Source organism: Humulus lupulus, chromosome 3, assembly GCF_963169125.1.
Source record: "Humulus lupulus chromosome 3, drHumLupu1.1, whole genome shotgun sequence".
NCBI classification, from domain to species: domain Eukaryota; kingdom Viridiplantae; phylum Streptophyta; class Magnoliopsida; order Rosales; family Cannabaceae; genus Humulus; species Humulus lupulus.
Genome location: NC_084795.1, coordinates 173893915 through 173913076, shown reverse-complemented (window position 1 = coordinate 173913076; position 19162 = coordinate 173893915). Strand labels below are relative to the sequence as shown.

The following is a 19162-nucleotide window of genomic DNA, read 5'->3' as shown; positions in this document are numbered from 1 at the left end:
AACTTTTGACAATGGAGTTTTTTGCAAGTTTGAGGAGAGTAATTGCTTATAAGAGAAAATCTAGGACCTCCACTACAATGCACAATTGGCGCTATTTAAAGGCAGTTAGATGCAATGGGCTTGAGCCGGGCTAATCTAGGCTCGATAGGGATGTAATCATAGTTCGCTCGCTAATGGAGGCATAATACAAAGTATGTTTCTTAATAAAACATATTAATCAGGACCCATTGGGCCAGCATGGGCATAACCAAGCCTTACAGTTTCCAATTGTACGTAACCTCAGACTGGTCCGCATGGGTTTCTAAGGGGATCATGGGGACAGGATCTGTCAGAGTAGTGGCAGTACTATTTCCTAGGAACAACGTACATTCTGTGCATAACCTCTTTTGCAGGATAGTTGAGGAGACCAACTTCCGTGTTTCTTGGGGACATGTCAGCATCAGGGAAGATCAAACTTGCACTATCCGGATGTCTGGTCCGGGTTCCTTTATTAATGTCCTGGTTCATATTCCAGAGTCCGGGTTCGCTCACCAGGACAGGTTCATCTGTGGAAAGGTCTATCCAAAGACTAGTGAGTCGGCCACCTCTATTGGCATCTCGAAGGATATGAATAGGTTAGGATCGGGAAGATGAGTTGAGCCTGCATCTTGGTCCCGGTTCCCTTGTTATGTTTGCGCCCATCGAATTTGTTGGGCTCATTGACTTTTGGGTCGTTACACTGCACCAAATACCCATTTCCATAACACATGAATATAATACTAATAAAAAAGTATTATGAAAAAGTATTCTATGGGGCAGAAAAAAGGGCGGTAATTCTTTTAGTATTTTATTATAATGCCCGCCACTTAGCATTTTTTTTTCAGACTATCTTCCACATTTCGGACACAAGGAACAGTGACCCATTTTCTTCTTCGGCTACGTACGGTCTCTGAACTCAATCCCTGCTTCGGTCTCCTTTATCCCTAAAATCTCCTCCATCCCTCAAATCTATGGCTTCTATCATTGGCTTCTCGCATCCTTTGGTAGACTTTTTGTCACTTTCCCTTTTTTACTTTAAGAAATCCCAAACGGAGAAACCCCCAAACCCAAACCCAAACGCCGAAACCCCCAAACCCACTCACATTTCTCCAAACCCACTCCCTCAACTCTTGATTTTAATTTTTTTTCTCAGTTTTTTTCGAATCTTCCGATTTCTCTGTTCTTGGGTTGATTTCCTGTTTTGTTTATGATTGGTAGCGTTCTTTAATGGGTGGAGAAGCAGTTTTCGTATATGGATTTTGTCGATAAAGATAGTGAACTGAATTAGGTGATGCATGGAGTGATATTTTTTGGCTTCAAAGAGATTTTGGCATTTAATTCTGCAATATGTTTGGCACCGGCCAGGTATTGTACTATAAAAATTACTTGTATTTGGAGTTAATTTAAGAAAGAAAAAAATGGTGTCTTTGGTTTTGTTTGTTCTTTTGATGTTGTGCACCTCGCATGGACTAGTGAGTTCATTGAACAGTGAAGGGTATGCCCTTTTGTCGTTTAAGCAAGCCATTACACAAGACCCAGAAGGGTCTCTGAGTAACTGGAACTCTTCTGATGAGAACCCTTGTGCGTGGAATGGGGTCACATGCAAGGAGCTTAGAGTTGTTTCACTCAGTATTCCAAAGAAGAAACTTGCTGGGTTTCTTCCTTCTGCTCTTGGGTCCATCTCTGGGCTTCGTCATTTGAATTTAAGGAACAATAAATTGAATGGAAGCTTGCCGGTTGAGCTTTTTGATGCTCAGGGGCTACAAAGTTTGGTCCTTTATGGAAATTCCTTATCTGGGTCTGTGTCAAATGAGGTTGGGAAGCTCAAGTATCTTCAAACTTTAGATTTCTCTCAAAATTTTCTTAATGGGTCTATTCGTGCATCAATTCTTCAGTGCAAGAGACTTAGAGCCCTTGATAAGCATCCTAATATTGTAACTTTGAAAGCTTACTACTGGTCTGTAGATGAGAAGCTGCTCATATATGATTACATTTCCAATGGAAATCTTTCCACTGCACTTCATTATCCCATTATCCCATTATCTGACTTGTGCTCATGAATTATTTAATTATTTTGATTATGGTTTTGGAGTTTGATTGATCACAGGTCTTGTGGTATTCATATTTTGATCAATTTGATTTCATTTCATGTAATCAGGGAGGTCTGGAACAGAGTCATTCACACCTCTATCATGGTCTGTTCGGCTAAAAATCATTAAAGGAATTGCTAAAGGTTTGGTCTATCTCCATGTGTTCAGCCCCAAGAAATATGTTCATGGTGATTTGAAGCCTAATAACATTCTTCTTGGACAAAACATGGAACCCCAAATTTTCGATTTTGGACTAGGTCATCTTGCTAATATTGCTGGAGGTTCTCCCACCTTGCAATCTAGTCGAATGGCCACAGATAAGTCACAAGATAGGCCACAAAAGAGTGCACCTTCTAATGCTACTACTGTTGCTTCATCTACTACCACTACTACTAACTTGGGATCTTGTTATATTGCCCCGGAAGCACTGAAAGTGGTGAAACCATCCCAGAAGTGGGATGTTTATTCATATGGTGTTATCCTGCTAGAAATGATTACTGGCAGATTGTCCATAGTCCAAGTAGGTTCCTCTAAAATGGATTTGGTTCATTGGATTCAGCTCTGCATTGAAGAGAAGAAGCCTCTCTCAGATGTTTTAGACCCTTATTTAGTCCAAGATGCCGAAAAGGACGACGAGATTATTGGAGTTATTAAGATTGCCATGGCTTGTATTCAAACTAGTCCTGAGAAGAGACCAACAATGAGGCATGTAGGAGAAGCTTTGGACAGGCTGATCATATCTGATTCTTGAGAAACCCAACAAGCTAGTTAGAATCCTTTTCTTCATGTTTTAGCCTTTAAGTGATCATATGAAACCATGAAAGAACCCTTTTACAATTGTAATTTGACATAGATCTTCATGACTTCAAATTCATTGTAAGTTTCTCAATTTCTTTTAGCTATTATTGCATTGGACTAGCTCAAGTTAGGTCTGCAACAAGAGCATGCTTTCAAGTGTTATTTGAAATTGAGTTTGTTTTTAGTATATGTGAGCTGTGTTGTTACTCTTCTAAATTTTGAAACGCCTCCACCTACTAATTATTTAAACATTTATCTGCTATTATTTCATTATTGAATTGTTTTTCTCTTTTTTCTTTGCCTCAGGCCTCAAGGGTACTGAAATTGGAGAGAAATAGTTTGGAGTATCTTCTACACCACTTTTGTGGAGTAACTGCTAATAAAGAGTTGGTTTTTTTTTCCCTTACTGATATTCATTTCTTTAAAATTTGTAGGGCGTTTTATATAGTTTTAATCTGTGTTTAGGGACTATAAACTTTCATTAAGGGGTTGTGAATGGTTTAATATGATAAGGCTTGAATTATGGGCTTGAATCTGTCTTTTGCTTTCATTGGGTAATTATTTGTTTTATTGTGATGGCTAAGGTATTTTTATATGAATGATGATGATTTATTTACCCAATAATCTGTTGCTTTTTTTATTGATTATTACTCCAAAGTTTTGATTGATTTTTTGAACATTTAAGCTTGATTTTTGGGCATTTTAGCATTTCAGCTAGATTTTTGGGCATTTTGTTGTGTTTCATTTGCAAATTAGTCAATTGATAACTAATATTGTCTTGTTTTTTTGGGCTCCTTCAAAAGGTGATTTGAGAGACTTGTATTGTCTTGTTTTTTTTTGTTACAGGGTCGAGGTTATCCTGATATTCCTACGAGAAGGTACAAATTTTATTAGTTTTGTAAATAAAATAAGATGAATATCTTTGTACTTTTAACTCTATTAATTTCTCCTAAGCTGCAAAATCATTGTCTAGGTTTTTGCGTCTGCTTATTGATACTATGCATCTCCCGGCATATTGCTTGGTAGATTGTGATCCTTATGGTTTTGACATTCTGTCTACATATCGATTTGGTTCGATGGTTAGGCATCTTGACTGGACTATCTTCTTATTCTCTATTTTCAATGCTTGCTTGTGCCTTGTACTTAGTTTCTAGCCAATCTAAACTCACTCTTTTGTTATTTAAGCAAATGGCATATGATGATCCATGAGCTAGAAAATGATTAGTTTCAATTTTTTGAATTTTAAGTAAGTAGTATCATGATCCATGAGCTAGAAAATGAACAAACAATTTGTTTATGGATAATTCATTAGACAATAAAAAAAAATTTATCAAGATTATCCTTAAACTTTAAGCAAATGAAGCATAAAAATGTCTAGTGATGAAAAAAGAGAAATCATTTTCTTTCTTGGATCTCTTTCATTATTATTATTATTCATCGAAACATAATTTTCCCTAGCATAGTATAGATTCCAGAAATGTGGTAAAATTAGTACTGTACCTCTACTAATCTTGGCTCAAAGTAATCCCTTTTTCAAGTGTTTGCTTCCTAGACTGAATCAAGATTTATTTACATAGATAGATACTGCACATACTATAATTAAAACTTTACTGGAAATTGACTTATCCTCTTCATATCCTAAAGGTCAATTATAAGACAAGGAATTCTCATAATTATCATAAAAAAACTTTCTTTCTTTGATAATGCATATATATGAAGCTATTGATAAAAAAAAAAAAAAAAAAATCTAGTTTGATTTATAATTTAGCTTTATATGAAAAGGGTATGTGGAAAAAGTTACAAAATGAGGTGAAATTAATGTAGAGGCACATATCAAGGACTCAATAATGTATGACTATGAATTATCATTATCAATGCCCATGTAATATCTATCTTTTTTCACATAATGGTTAATCATTATAATAACAAGCAAGTTCTTAGAAGAAATCCACACTTGAATAGTCTTAATCAATATTTGATCTGTTTATGTTCGATTTTAAGTAAAATTAATAAATAAATATAAAATTTTAACTGGAATTATATAGAAAAATTAAATATGGCAAATCAAATGCCCCAGAGCCGAAATTGGTCACAATACTTTAGGTAAGAGAGGGCAGCCTTTGTAAGACATTTTAAGGTATCATTTCTAAGACTTATTAGTGACCTCTTATATATTTTGTTTTTCCAATTTGATTCAACATTATGTTTGGCAATAGGGTCTATATTTGGGTTTGATTATGACTGTGTTGATTCTTTATTGCTTCTCCATAGTTATCTTTAGTTGATATTTATGAAATGGGTTATCTTTATTGATTATAATTGCTTGGCTTTTTCTTTTCTCCCCCCTGCAATATTCAGGTAATTAGATTAAGTATCTTGAATGACCTCAAGTTTATTTTATTATATTAATATTTTTTGTGGTTATTTGATCTGTGTGGTGATGTTGTCTGAGTGAAGTTTGTGGATAAGACTACAGTGTTTGATAATGATGAACTTCTCTTGTCTGTAGGTTAAGGAGCATATCAAGCAAGGCCAAGGTCATGAATGTGGGATCTTTACGGTTGAAGCTCCTCTTCATGTTTCAAATGTTCAAGTTATTGATCCAGTCACAAGGTATGTGACTGCCTTAAATTCTGTTTGAAGAATACTTCAGTTTTCGCTCTTCCATGTTTGTAAGTGGAGATTAAACATTCAAGTATTCCATGCCAATCTGATTCACTTTGTTTATGAATGTCCTAAAATTTTGCCTAAAATATAGCTGCTTATTTGAATATTTGTGGAAAGGGATAATTGTGCTTATTTGATACAATGAAATACCACATTCTGAATCTCTTTGTAAGCTCTTAACAAGCTTTTCTTAAGCTATTTTTGCAGCTGATGTTACTGATTAAGGTTCACTAATTGATTATGATATCTTGTATCATGAAATACTACAATAAACTTAAATTCTACCATTATGTAGTTATGTGTAATAAGGATTTAAGTTTAATTTCTCTAGTTTGGTAAGTTTTACCATTAGTTATGTGTAATATGGTTCAAATGGGCAGGTTTAATTGTTGTATATCTTTTGCTCTTTTCAATCAACTTACTATCAAATTATGCTCTGTTTTATAGAGTGATAGTAGAAAGACTATATTTTTTGTTACTTTTAAAAGTTGTTATATTAATGAATAATTGTTAACTTATTAAACTCTGCATATGGCTTTATTTATAGAGTGACAGTAGAAAGACTATCATTTTTTTTTACTTTCATCCATATATTTTTTCTTTGTTTTAAATAAGACTACATGCTAACATTTTCTTGTGCAATAGTGACAGCTTATATGGTCTTCACCATTATCAGAAAAATTAAGTTGCCTATTTTATATGGTCTCTTTTGTTATTTTTGTTCCCTCTTGAGAAAATTAGTTCTTGCTTAATTAATTGCTTTTACAGTATACCATAACACAAAAAGTGACCCAATATATATAATTAAAGGATGTTAACGTGATGCCAATTTATTGTACTTAAATTATGGATATAATTTTTATGCAATAATAAAGAAGAAGAAAAAACACACTCACACACACACATCACTAGTTTGTTAAGCTTTTCTTAAGATTATTGGTCTTATTGTGAGAATAATATATATTTTTGTACATAATTATTTTTTTTATACATATATAGAGGAGCTCAACAAATTTGATACACTAGTTTGTTCATTTTCTCTTACATCTAGATTCTAATTAGTGTAGAGCTCAACAAACATGGCAGTGGCGATGGTGTATTGGAGAATGGCGTGGTCGATTTGACGAGTCAGGTACACCTAATGGAGAAGGAAGATGCGGAGGGGTCTGAGAGGAAGAAGAAGGAGTTCGAGGAGAGGGAGAAGGCCTGGCTTGAGGCCAAGGAGATGAAAAGGAAGAAGATGGAAGAAGAAGAATATGAACAACGAAAGAAGGCACTAGACGAAGAGTCTCAAAAACAGCAGGTACTTTCTTCTTTTCTTTACTTTCTTGGAGTATTTTGGTTTTAACGACTATTTAGTTGCTAGAAAAGAATGAAAAACTAACCAAATTAATATAATTCTGTGTTTTCACTGTTTACAATTCTGTGTTTTCATTGTTTCTCTTACTCTCTGATTGTTCTTTCCCCTTTAATTGCTGAAAAAAATGATGAATGTCGTAGTAGAAGCTCTGTGACAGTGTGATTTTAATTTGGATTTGGAATAGTTTTTCTTATCTGCTTTTATTTCCATTGTTTAGTTGTTTATAGTTTTCATTGTCTTGGAGGATAACTGAATGTTCTGTGAAGCTAATGTTAAGTGCATTGGTTTTATGAAGGGAAGTTACAAAATAGAGTTGTTGAACTAGAAGAGAGTAATTGCAAACTAGCGATTCTCAAAGCTCGGAGAGATGCCGCAAAAGTGGCAGGCTTTCCTGTCTTAAATTTAGGGAGCAAGCATGTTAGTAGTGACAAAGTCAGAGATAAAGTAAAAGATATAAAAGATATGGAGACTGCTCTTAAAGAATTAATGGTAGTGTAATTACCTTTCTTTCGAACATTTACCTTTGTAACTGATTTGAGCTCTGCAGGATCAAGCTTCTTGCCGACTTAAAGAAATAAAAGGTCTTCATGAAGAGAGAGTACATATATTGCAGTAGTTATCTAACTTGCAGGTCACTTTAATGTATAACTAGTCTTTTGTGTGTGCTGGTTTTATACTTTAAAATATCATTTCACTAATGCTAACTCTTCTCGCAAATGGACAGAGTAAATTGAAGAATGTAGCATGTATTTCCTCTTCCCAAGCCTACCTCTTAGTGAGAGATCATATTGAAAAATCAAAATCTGAAGTTATTGAGTATCAGGCTTCGTATGAGAAACTTCAGGTTGCAACTGGTCGGTAGTTTATTTATGCCTTTTATCTGCCATTTTTTGCTAAGATGTCATTCTGATGCTAAAAATAATGTTGTCATTGGAGATTGTAGGCTGAGAAGGATATTCTTGTCTTAAAGGAAAGGGAACTCAGTGTTAAAAGTGATGTCATTGATTTCCTTCGAAGATCTGCTGCAATTGAGATTCACTGGTCAGGCTGCTGAGATACAGAAATTGCAAACCATTGTATGTATTATGTTTTCAGATTTGTATCTTTTAGATGGTCACTAGGTGGAGACTGGCCATCACTATTAATATTTGGTTAATTGTATAAATGTCATGTCACATTAAATTTATCCTTCTTAGTTCTAAGCAATGGAAACTAGTTCTATGTTTTTATATTCATTGATTCTTTTCAGTTGCGCAAAAAATCTGCCAAGTCTATGATGTTGTTTAAAACATCATCATATAGATCATTTAAAACTCCATGTATAGGAATAGAAAGAGTAAATAATGAAATGAAGAATTCTACCCAAGAGAAGGATGTGATTTCTAACAAAGAAACAGGACAAGCTAAGTGGAGCTCTTATTTGTAGTAGAGTATGTTAGTCATGTGCCTTTAATTGGATTGCTAGTTCAATATAGTGAATATTCAATGCTTTCCCTTCAATCTAAGTTCCAGCTTATGTGTGTGTGGTTTATTACTTGACACTAGCCATATATATATAAATATATGTAAATGGTAATTTTGTTCCTGTTGAAGTTTCGTGTGTCAAGAATTTAAGATACAGTCTTTTCTTTTGTCAATTGTGATTATCTGGCTTAGTGCACGTAACAAATTGATCTTTGATTTAAGCATTTATTGTGCCCTTAGATATGAAACACGCATTTTATTGATTTTTCCTCTTTTTTTATTTCTATTTAATATGATAAAAATTTCCAAGTCTATACTTACTTTACATTTATTGAGAATGATATATTTGTTATCTTGATACATTTCACAAGCCTTGTTTTAAGTTGCATGTTTTGTTGCTTCAGTCGTTGTTTTGCATGGTAGTACATCTTGCTATACCCTGCTGTTTCGTCAAGTTTTGGAGTTATTACAAATTTAATTTAAACTTTATATGCTGGCAGGTGGAAACTAGCTTAAGTCTTATGTTCTTAATAATAAAAGGACTTTTTTTTTTTACAATGTGCAGGTATATTGAGATGATTTCTTTGGAGCAATTCTTGACAACATTTGTAGTTGAGGCCTTTAGAATGGAAGAATGTATTTCACTAATTTTTGTATACATTTTTTGTTTTGTATTTAGTGATAAATGAATCTGAATTGGGCATAAATTATGTTGTAATATGATTTCTTAAGCCTAGACTAGTAGACTAAATATTGTAATTACATTTGAGTAATTAATAAAAATCTATTTATGTTACCTTATTTGGCTTCAACTTTCATATTTGTTTTCCTAGTTTTGTGTAAGTAAAAAAAGATTATGTTTCTCCAAGCTAATATAACACATGTGTTATACTAAAGTGTAGTATAACACATTTTATACTAGAGTATAGTATAACACAAAAAATGTGTTATACTAAAGTGTAGTATAACACAAATTTATAAGTATTGAAATGTGTTATATAATCGACTATAAATAACATAATTAAACACTTATCTATTTATTAAAATAACACAGAAATTGTGTTATCGTTGACAGTATAATAACACATCTGTATAACAATGATAAAGTGTTATGTAAAGTACCCTGACCTACGATAACATAGTCGGTCTTAACACATCAAAAAGTGTTATGGTATGTTTTGATAACACATTTTTGGTGTTTTAAAAGCATTTTTTCTTGTAATGTTAGGACATTCTTCTACCCTGTTCATTAGCCTCGGGATGGGCCTGGATCTCTTTGAGGGAGCCCATGGACCCATTGCGTCATGCCACGTGTCCCAAGGAGAAAACAGGGATAATAGGTTAAATCATATTTTTTTTAGGCCTTGAAATAGGAAGAAACAGAAATGGCACCTCTATTTCCCAATGCCCCTTTACTTTACAACTTATTTTTCATACAAGTTATTTAGGTGCCAAGGCTGCTACTACACCTATGGAACTGAATGTCAAACTAAACAAAGATGTGGGTGACCCGGTTGAAGATCCAACTGCCTATCGGAGTCTCATTGGCAAGCTAATTTATCTCACCATAACTCGGCCAGATATTTGCTATGTTTTCAACCATCTCAGCGAGTTTATATCATCTCCGAGGACACCTCATCTTCAAGATGCTTATCACATTCTCAAGTATCTCAAAGGCACACCAGGGAAGTGCCTATTCTTTGCCTCTTCTTCTCCTGAAAACATCTCTAATAAACTCCAAGTGACTGCCTTTGCTGATGCAAATTGGGGGAGTTGCATAGACACTCGTAGGTCCCCTTCCGGCTATTGTGTGTTGTTAGGCCCCTTCTTAGTTTATTGGAAGTTTAAGAAGTAAACCACTGTGTCTAGTTCCTCTACTGAAGCAGAATGTCATGCCATGGCCAACACTACTTGTGAGATAACTTAGTTGCTAGCTATACTCAGACTTTGACATTTTACACAACAACCCAGCGATACTTTTTTGTGACAACAATGCTGCTATTCACATATCGAAAAACCTGATTTTCCATGAGTGGACTAAACATATCGACATAGATTGTCACATTGTTTGTGAGAAGGTTCAACATGGCACCTTGAAGGTGATTGATGTTGATTCCAAAAACAACCTTCCAGATATGTTAACTAAAGCTCTCTTTCCTACTATTTTTCATCAACTTCTTTCCAAGATGGGTGTTAAAAATCAATACACTCCATCTTAAGGGAGAGTATTAAGCGTAGTTATATCCAGTGAATAATTAGTTATGTTTATCTAAGGATTGTTAGCTCATTGTGTGGAATTGTTGTGTAATAGCGTTACAGTCAAAGACTAGCTATATATTAAATGTCTTTATACTCTTTCACATATACAGAATATTATTTCCTCTTTCCAAACTCTGTTTTATGTATTCCCTAATATTTATATTTTTGTTTATTACTTCTTTTCACCAAATATCAATTATATCCTACTTTTCTCATAAACATGTGTATCATGTAATGAATTTGTTCTTGTGTTTCTTTGTTTTTGTTGGTATAGTTAGCCTCGAGTCCTACTAATGAGTTTAATTATATCATGGCTAGTTTGGGATTCGATCCTATTATCCATGTGAGTGACGTGTATGCGGCATATGTATTAGGCACAATTGTTCGAAAGTCCATATATTTTGAAGACAAATTATAGTAAATGTGTTAGAATTTTTTAACACTCATATAACATGCAATCTCAATATTCAATTCCATAAACAAACATGTTATTTTAAGTGTTTAAACATGAAATCTTAAATCTAAAGAAACCCTTGATGATTTAAAGAGAAGAAGAGTATAAATAGCGGAAGTATACCTTAATCCTTTGTTAGAGATAGCCTTTGGGTAATGATCTTCCAAGAATACAAGACAAAGTTCTCTCTTATTTTCTCTCTTGATGGGGAAGAAGAGAATAGAGTCATATCTTGTTTCTTGGGGACCACTACCAATATATAGAAACTAATAGTTTATTACTTTTTAGTATTTCTAATTTAGCCGCTCAATAAATTAAACATACCACTTAAGGTATCTACACATTTAACCCATGACACTTTAATACCCAATGACCCAATTACCAAAATGATCACTTTATGTGGGTCAACCTTAAGATAGCAATACACACTTATACATATGAGCTCACATAGAGGATTTTAATCCAACAATCTCCCACTTGGTCTACATATGTTCCTTATAATGTGTAACCATATGAGCGCTCAAAATTTACTACAATAAATATAAATATTTCCAAAACAATCTCGTCCATTGATTATACTAACATAGGATCAAAGCGACATTCGTCACATTTAGTGTGACTAAACCCATCAATGGTCACATATACCAATACAACCAAATGACATTTGTCAAACATTGATGCGTAGCATGAAACTTACATGCAAATGTGATCCACAGATGCCTATCTCCAACTGGTCCTCCTTTATTGAGAGCAATTCTTTAGTCTTTTTAACCTTACGCTTAAACCTCAATCAAAAGAATACATTTAGAGTACTCAAAACTTAAGTCCATACTTTATCTATAGAACTAAACCATAAATATGTGTCAACTTGAAAGAAAAACCAAAATACAAACTCCCACTAACCCAACACAATCTTAAGCAATACCACATCCACATGAGTAAAAAGCTCCTGAAAAGTTTAAGTGGTATATCCTTAGTGATCGAATCCAAAATCATGGAGTTTGTCCTTATATGTTCTATATACACTTTATTACTCTGAACTACTTTTAATAACAAATAACTCAAAGTCAAATGTGCCTTTGCCCTTGCAGAACTTATGTTGTTACTAAAATGCAACATAATCAATTTATTATCACAATATATATCTTTAATGGTTTTCAACACCATTCCTAATTTTGCTGCCATGTGACAAAATCTTACAACTAAATTCCTTATAAGATCAAAATAAAAAATCTTAATGATCTCCATAATTTTCTTATATTTGATAAGTGAATATGTAATCTCTTATTCTCCATAAATTCTTTTAACCCATTTGGCTGCATATCGAAAGGTTCTTTATAGGGTTACTTAAATATTCATCCAACACCATTGATACAAATACATACATACTTGAGTATACATTAGATTCCAAATATTTAAATGAAAGAGAATCTTTTGTATTTCATGAATTCTAAGGTTGCTTTAAGGCAATGCTTATACAACTTATTTTCATTACCTACAAGGTTTCACCTAGTCTACTGTCCTTCATGAAAAACATTTTGAGTACTATAATGATATAGCTATTTCGTTATATATCAAGAATACCCCAAGAACATTCTCTAATATATCTGAATCTCTAACATAAAATGAGTATATAATTAGTGGCAAGCAATATTTTATTAACATATAGGACCAGGAACATATGTTTACCCCACAGAACTTGTAAAATACACAATTAAAAAAAAAAATCAACCTCAAAACTAAACGAGACAATTGTTAATGAAAATTGTGTTATCATTGACGAGAAGCTTGCTTGAGTCTATAGATGGGCTTTCTTAATTTGCAAACCATATTCTTTGGATCTTTGAACACAAAGATTTCTGGTTGCGCCACATTACTTATTTCATCAATGTCACCATTGAGAAATGACACCTTAATATCCATCTAATATAACTCAAGACCATAATAAGCAGTTAGTGCCATGCTTGTCCAGAAATAAATGCATTCTTTATGAGTATATTCTTTAGTTACAAGACATACCTTATACTTATCCACATTGCAATTTGCATCCCTATTGGTTTTAAATATTCATTTACAACCAATTAGTTTTGCACCATTTGGCAATGAGATAAATTCTCAAACTATATTGCCTTGCATAGACTAGTGCTCATCATTTATGACATCAATCCAGATTTGAGAGTTAGAATCTTTCATGGCATGATAAAAGTTGATTGGATCATCTTCCATCATTCCACTTTTTCTTATGTTATTTCTCTTATGGATCTCATTAATGGCACTAGTTTTTGAGGTTGTTGAGTTTGTTTGTCTTGAACAATTACCTTATCTTACATGGAAAGTTGTTCGATATTGTCTTATTGAGGTTCTGAATTCACTTATTGAATAATGACAAGAATAGAAACCTGAAAATTATCAAAAGTGATAGTAGGAATTGGATTTAAGGCCAATTCCACCTCAAAAACAATATCTCTAACCTTATTTCTCCCCCAAACTCAACATCCTCAAAATTATTAATTTTTCTCGTTTCAAAACTGAACCTCAGTGTGGGATCACAAAATTTGTAGCCCTTTAATTACTAAGAGTATACAGTAAAGTAGCTTTTTACTATTTTGGAGTCCGAATTTCTTTCTTGTGGATTATAAAACCTTGCTTTAGCTGGACACCCGAAAATAAAAAAAGTCTTTATGTTAGACTGTTAGGCTAACCATAACTAAAGTTCATAAAGAGTTTTCACTAATAATTTACTTGATACCATATCAGGATTTATGTTGATGTCTTAATAGTTTCTCCCCACAACGAGTTTGATGAAGAAGAATGACTAATCATACTTCTTACCATATTCTTAGTTAAATGCTTCAATGCGTCTCTCACTAATACCCAAAATGCCAGGTTTGCCTAGCATTTTGTATTGTAAGACGAAGTGACATTTCTTTAGTAATAGTGCAAAATTAATCTTTATACATTGCTCACGAGATTCGTCATACCTTCTATGGTAGTATTAACCACCACATTTAATTTTGACGACTTTAATTGTCCTGCCTAGTTGATTTGTCAAATGTGGTTTTGGAAATTTAAAATAAATAACGTCTAAAGATTAATGCCCATTATGAATAAAATATAAACTCCCTTAATCGTCTTTGAACAAAATAAAATGTTGTAGATCATTCCATGAAATCGTAAAGAATGACCCACCGAAAAAATAATATTTATAAATTCTCAGCATTGAAACTCTCTTTTGCACTAATTTCTTTTTTTTTTGTTACCCCTTTACATGTTAAATATAAATCTCAAAATTTATGAAATCAAGGGGTTAAAAATTCTATCAAAAATAAGTATTCTCATTATCTTTTGGGAGATATGACCTTAACACTTATACCAAATTTATGATAGAATTCTCGTGGTTTAATTTATGTTTTCTACCATAAGAAAATTTGTAAGGTTTCATTACATGAGGCAAATGTTACTAATAAATATAGATTATAAATCAAAGAACTAGTAGAACTAAGATTGGAATCTTGAAAAAAGACTAAAATTTTCAAATTCTAAATGAACAAGATGACCTAATTTGTTCAGAATAGAACTGAAAACCAAATGTCATCTAGGTGATGATACTATGCAAGTCTTTCCCTAAATCAAAAAATAACTAGTCTTTAACTGTAATAAAAAAAGATTACTTCAGGCATGAGAAGATTTATGCTAGTTTTCTTCGTCAAAAAAGTAAGATTCCTTGGCTTCGATTTGGTGATGAAAACTCCTCGTATTTTCATGCAAGCTTGAAACAGAGGCAGATCTCGAATTGCATTATTTCTTATATTGATGATAAAGGTCGGATTGTGGATGATTATGATAAGGTTGTGGACTATTATTTTCAATATTTTAAGAATCATTTGGGTAATACTAATAGGGCTACAGGTCAAATTGATTCTGAATGTATTAAGCATGGTCCTGTTCTATGTTTGGATGACCAGCTACGTTTAATAAAGCCATTTACTTACCAAGAAGTTCGATCAGCTATGTTTAGTATAAACTCTGTCAAAAGTCCTGGTTCGAATGGTTATGGGGCAGGGTTCTTCAAAGCACTTTGGAAGGATATAGGCAAGGAAGTTTCTGTAGCTATTTTAGACTTCTTTATCTCAGGAAGAATTCCTTTGTTGCTAAATGATACCATCATATCTCTCATTTCGAAAGTAGACCAGCCATCAAATGCTACTGAATTCAGACCTATTGCTTATTGCAATTCTATTATACAAATGCATTTCGAAAATGCTTTGTAACCGGCTAGCCGTGGTTCTTCCTTCGCTGATTAATATTAATCAGGGAGCCTTTATAAAACAGAGATCTTTGGCTTACAATGTCCTTATTTTTCAAGATCTAATTAAAGGTTACAATAGGAAAAATAGCTCGCTACGTTGTGCTATGAAGTTAGACTTCAGCAATGCATATGATACCATTGATTGGGATTTCTTGGAAAATTTACTCAATATGCTTTGTTTTTCTAGTCGGTTCATTAATTGGATTATGGTCTGCTTGAGGGGAACATCTTATTCTCTGGTTCTAAATGGAAGGATTCAAGGGAAGTTCAAGGGTGGTAAGGGGCTTCGGCAGGGTGATCCCATATCCCCTTTATTATTTGTTATAGTGATGGAGTATCTCACTCGCCTTCTGATAAAGGCTTCTAAGGATAACAGGTTCAGATTCCATCCTTTGTGTAAGTCTTTGAATCTTATTAGCCTATGTTTTGTTGATGACCTCATCATTTTCTGCAAAGGACCCACTTCCTTAGTTCAAGTTCTCATTGAGGCATTTTCTGAATTTGGCTGCTCTTCGGGTTTAAAGATTAATTATTCCAAATCGCATATATTCTTTGGAGGTGTTTCAGCTGAGATTAAAGCTAGAATTCTGGACTATTCGCAGCTAGTTGAGGGCACTTTCCCGCTGAAATATCTTGGGGTTCCCCTTCGTCCTACTAAATGGAAGGCAGCAGACTGTGATATTATTTTTAAGAAGATTCAGATGAGACTCAATGTATGGTCCAGCTGCCACCTTATGCTGGTAGAGTCCAACTTATTCATTCGTTTCTGCTAGGTATTCACAATTACTGGATGAGTATATTCATGCTTCCTTAGAGTGTTGTGAAGAATATTGATAAAAATTGTCGTCAGTTTCTTTGGGGTGAGAATGGTTCCCGTAGTAAGTTTCATGTTACCTCTTGGGAGCAAGTTTGCGTCCTAAGTCTTTTGGTGGTTTGGGATTTCGAGAGGGGGCTGTTTGGAACAAATTGTTGCTTGCCAAATATATTTGGGCGATTGAAACTAAACAAGATCAACTATGGGTTAAGTGGGTGAATTGCATCTATCTAAAAGGAGTTAGCCTCTGGGATTATATGTCAAAGAATGATTCCAGCTGGTATTGGAGGAAGCTGATTTCCTTTTGTAAATCAACTTTGTGGACTGATCTGCAGGGTGCAGTGGTTAAAGAAAAACTTCATCTGGGTATGTTATATACTCAGGTTCTATCAAGTGAGCGAATTGATTATACGAGATCAGTTTGGTGTAAGCTTTCAGTTCCTAAACACAGATTCATTCTTTGGCAGACTGTAAACTAGCATCTTCTCACTAGGGACTTGCTTATCTCTCATCACATTTTTGTAGCATCAGTGAGTTGTCCGGTTTGTGGTCTTGTTGAGGAAAGCCATAACCATTTATTCTTTGATTGCATTTTCTCTAGGAAGGTTTTGCATCTGATCTCTCGCTGGCTTGGAGGGGTTACCTGGTCTAGCAAATTTGAGGATTGGATCGCTTGGCTGCATAGCTGGAAGTCGAACTGGATTCATTTTATAGTGGTTGCTTCTCTTGATGCTTGTACCTATTTCATTTGGTTAAATAGGAATGCTTGCTGTTTTAGTGATAGTTGTTATACTGTTTTTAAAGTAGATCATTTGATTAGGCAAGCAGTCAAAGCTAGAGTTCTAAATGTAACTTCTAGGAACTTATCTTCTAGAGATAGACAAATGATTGAGTTTGTAAAATCTTTGTAAGTTCTGTGGGTTGGTTGCTTCTCCCTTTTGTATTATCCAGTTTGTTTGATCAATGAAATTTTATCTCTTTTGATAAAAAAAAAAAATTCAGGATACAAAATGGAGAGCACCACCTTAATCCAAATCACTTCAATGAACAAAAATTCAGGAACTTTTTGAACATGGGATCTACTAAAATCTAAATTTCAGAAGACCTATTCATTTATATATTGAATTTCACACAAAGAATCAATTGCCATTGTGATATGATCAATATGTGGAGAGAAAACTTCTAAATAGAATATTTGTCATGCCTTAGCTCAAAGGAGCCATTTCAACGAAAGAAAAAAATTGAAATCAAATTTGTATAAACTTAGATAGTATTGAATCTGAATTTTGAAAGATAAATATCAAAGAACCAAATAAAAAAAAATCTATAGCAAATCAAAGTTCAATTCATTATTAGAAACTATTCTGAATTCTGAATTTGGAAAGAAAATATTAAGCAACCACAACTCAATTAATAAATAGAAGATCAAAACCCTAATTTTTAAACTTTTATGAATTCCCTAAATTTTTTGAACATAAACCTTAAATCCGCAAAGAATCAATCAAAGGTGGCTCTAGTACAATTTGTTAGATTTTTTGGCCACTCATATAACATGCAATCTTAATATTCAATTCCGTAAACAAACATGTTATGATAAGTGCTTAAACATTAAATCTTAAATTTAAAGAAACCCTTGTTGATTTAAAGAGAAGAAGAGTATTGATAATGGAAGCATACCTTAATCCATTGTTAGAGATAGCATTTGGGTAATGATCTTCCAATAATACAAGACAAGTTCTCTTTTGATGGAAAAGAAGAGAATAGAGTCATATCTTTTTACTTGGGAACCACCACCAATATATAGAAACTAATAGTTTATTAGTTTTTAGTATTTCTAATTTAGCCCCTCAATAAATTAAAAATATTACTTAAAGTATCTACCCATTTAACCCATAACACTTTAATATCCAATGACCCAATTACCAAAATAATCACTTTACGTGGCTCAACTTTAAAATAGCAAAAAAAAACACACTTATACATATGAGCCCAGTTTTAATCCAACAAAATGACTTGAGATATAATTAAATTATGGACTTATATATATAAGTAAACACTATTTCCAGTATTATAGATTATATTAATGTATATAATGGCATGCTCAGTCTTGCCATATTCTCGAACTGTAATCATGTACTATCCTGGTTGCACTCTTTTGTCATTATATTCGTGTCACTAATTCTCACGTTATATGCAATCATGATACCCACCGCCCAATAACTCTTATTATCTCTTTCTCGTAATTACCATGTGAATACACATATATGTGTGCGTGAAAATACACGATATTCTATGTGATTGCTTATTTGGTACATTTTGCAGTTCTTTCATTTGCTCAACTTCATTTTCATAGTTGGGGGGGTCCCTGCCTGCCTACACTTTTGTCCTTTGTCGCACTTTCTCTTTTAGAATCCGAAGGGTCATGTTACTTTGAATACCATATGCCACTTTCAAGCCTCAAAAAGAAAGAAAATAAAATGCACTCCGGGTTTGAAGTTACGTCTATCAGATATTAAAAGCATATTTTTATTTATATACATATATTTCGTGTTTTCACTAATTGTGCGTGACACTTTAATTTTATAATCCACAAATAATAGTCGAATTTTTTTACAAGCCCATTTTATGATCAAAGTTGAGAAAGCATAATTAATCTTCGGTGATTACTTAGTTTTAATACCGACGAATACTACTGGTGGCAATAATAAAGAGAATTTTTTGAACTATATCATCACTGCTATTCAAAAAAGAAAAAAAAAATCAAAGAGAGAGAGAAAACAACCACACTCAATGAGTTGAACCGTTTCACTATCGTCAAAAAAAAAAAAAGGAACAACAATATTATTTCAAGTAATAATAATTAACAACAGGATATAACGGGAAAAATGGAGTACGGTTCCTGTTTATCACCCAAAAAGAACAAAAAGAG

At 33.3% G+C, this 19162-nt stretch overlaps 2 protein-coding genes across 3 annotated transcripts; both read left to right on the top strand.

Moving 5' to 3' along the window:
• The first annotated feature begins 1146 nt into the window (after positions 1–1146).
• On the top strand, positions 1147–3018 carry LOC133825221 (receptor protein kinase-like protein ZAR1). The gene is made up of 3 exons (XM_062258196.1): positions 1147–2068; positions 2126–2133; positions 2177–3018. Exons 1-3 carry the CDS (start codon positions 1437–1439, stop codon positions 2857–2859), a joined length of 1323 nt encoding a protein of 440 aa, XP_062114180.1. The 5' UTR covers positions 1147–1436; the 3' UTR covers positions 2860–3018.
• A 4214-nt stretch (positions 3019–7232) lies between these two features.
• LOC133821446 (E3 ubiquitin-protein ligase BRE1-like 1) lies at positions 7233–8002 on the top strand. Of its 2 annotated transcripts, none has more exons than XR_009887584.1 (2): positions 7233–7787; positions 7877–8002. XR_009887584.1 is itself a non-coding variant. In XM_062253740.1 (2 exons), exons 1-2 carry the CDS (start codon positions 7631–7633, stop codon positions 7985–7987), a joined length of 258 nt encoding a protein of 85 aa, XP_062109724.1. In that variant the 3' UTR covers positions 7988–8002. The 2 variants fall into 2 exon arrangements, 1 of the variants encoding a protein (XP_062109724.1); XM_062253740.1 differs by having other exon boundaries at positions 7631–7777.
• Positions 8003–19162: the final 11160 nt, after the last annotated feature.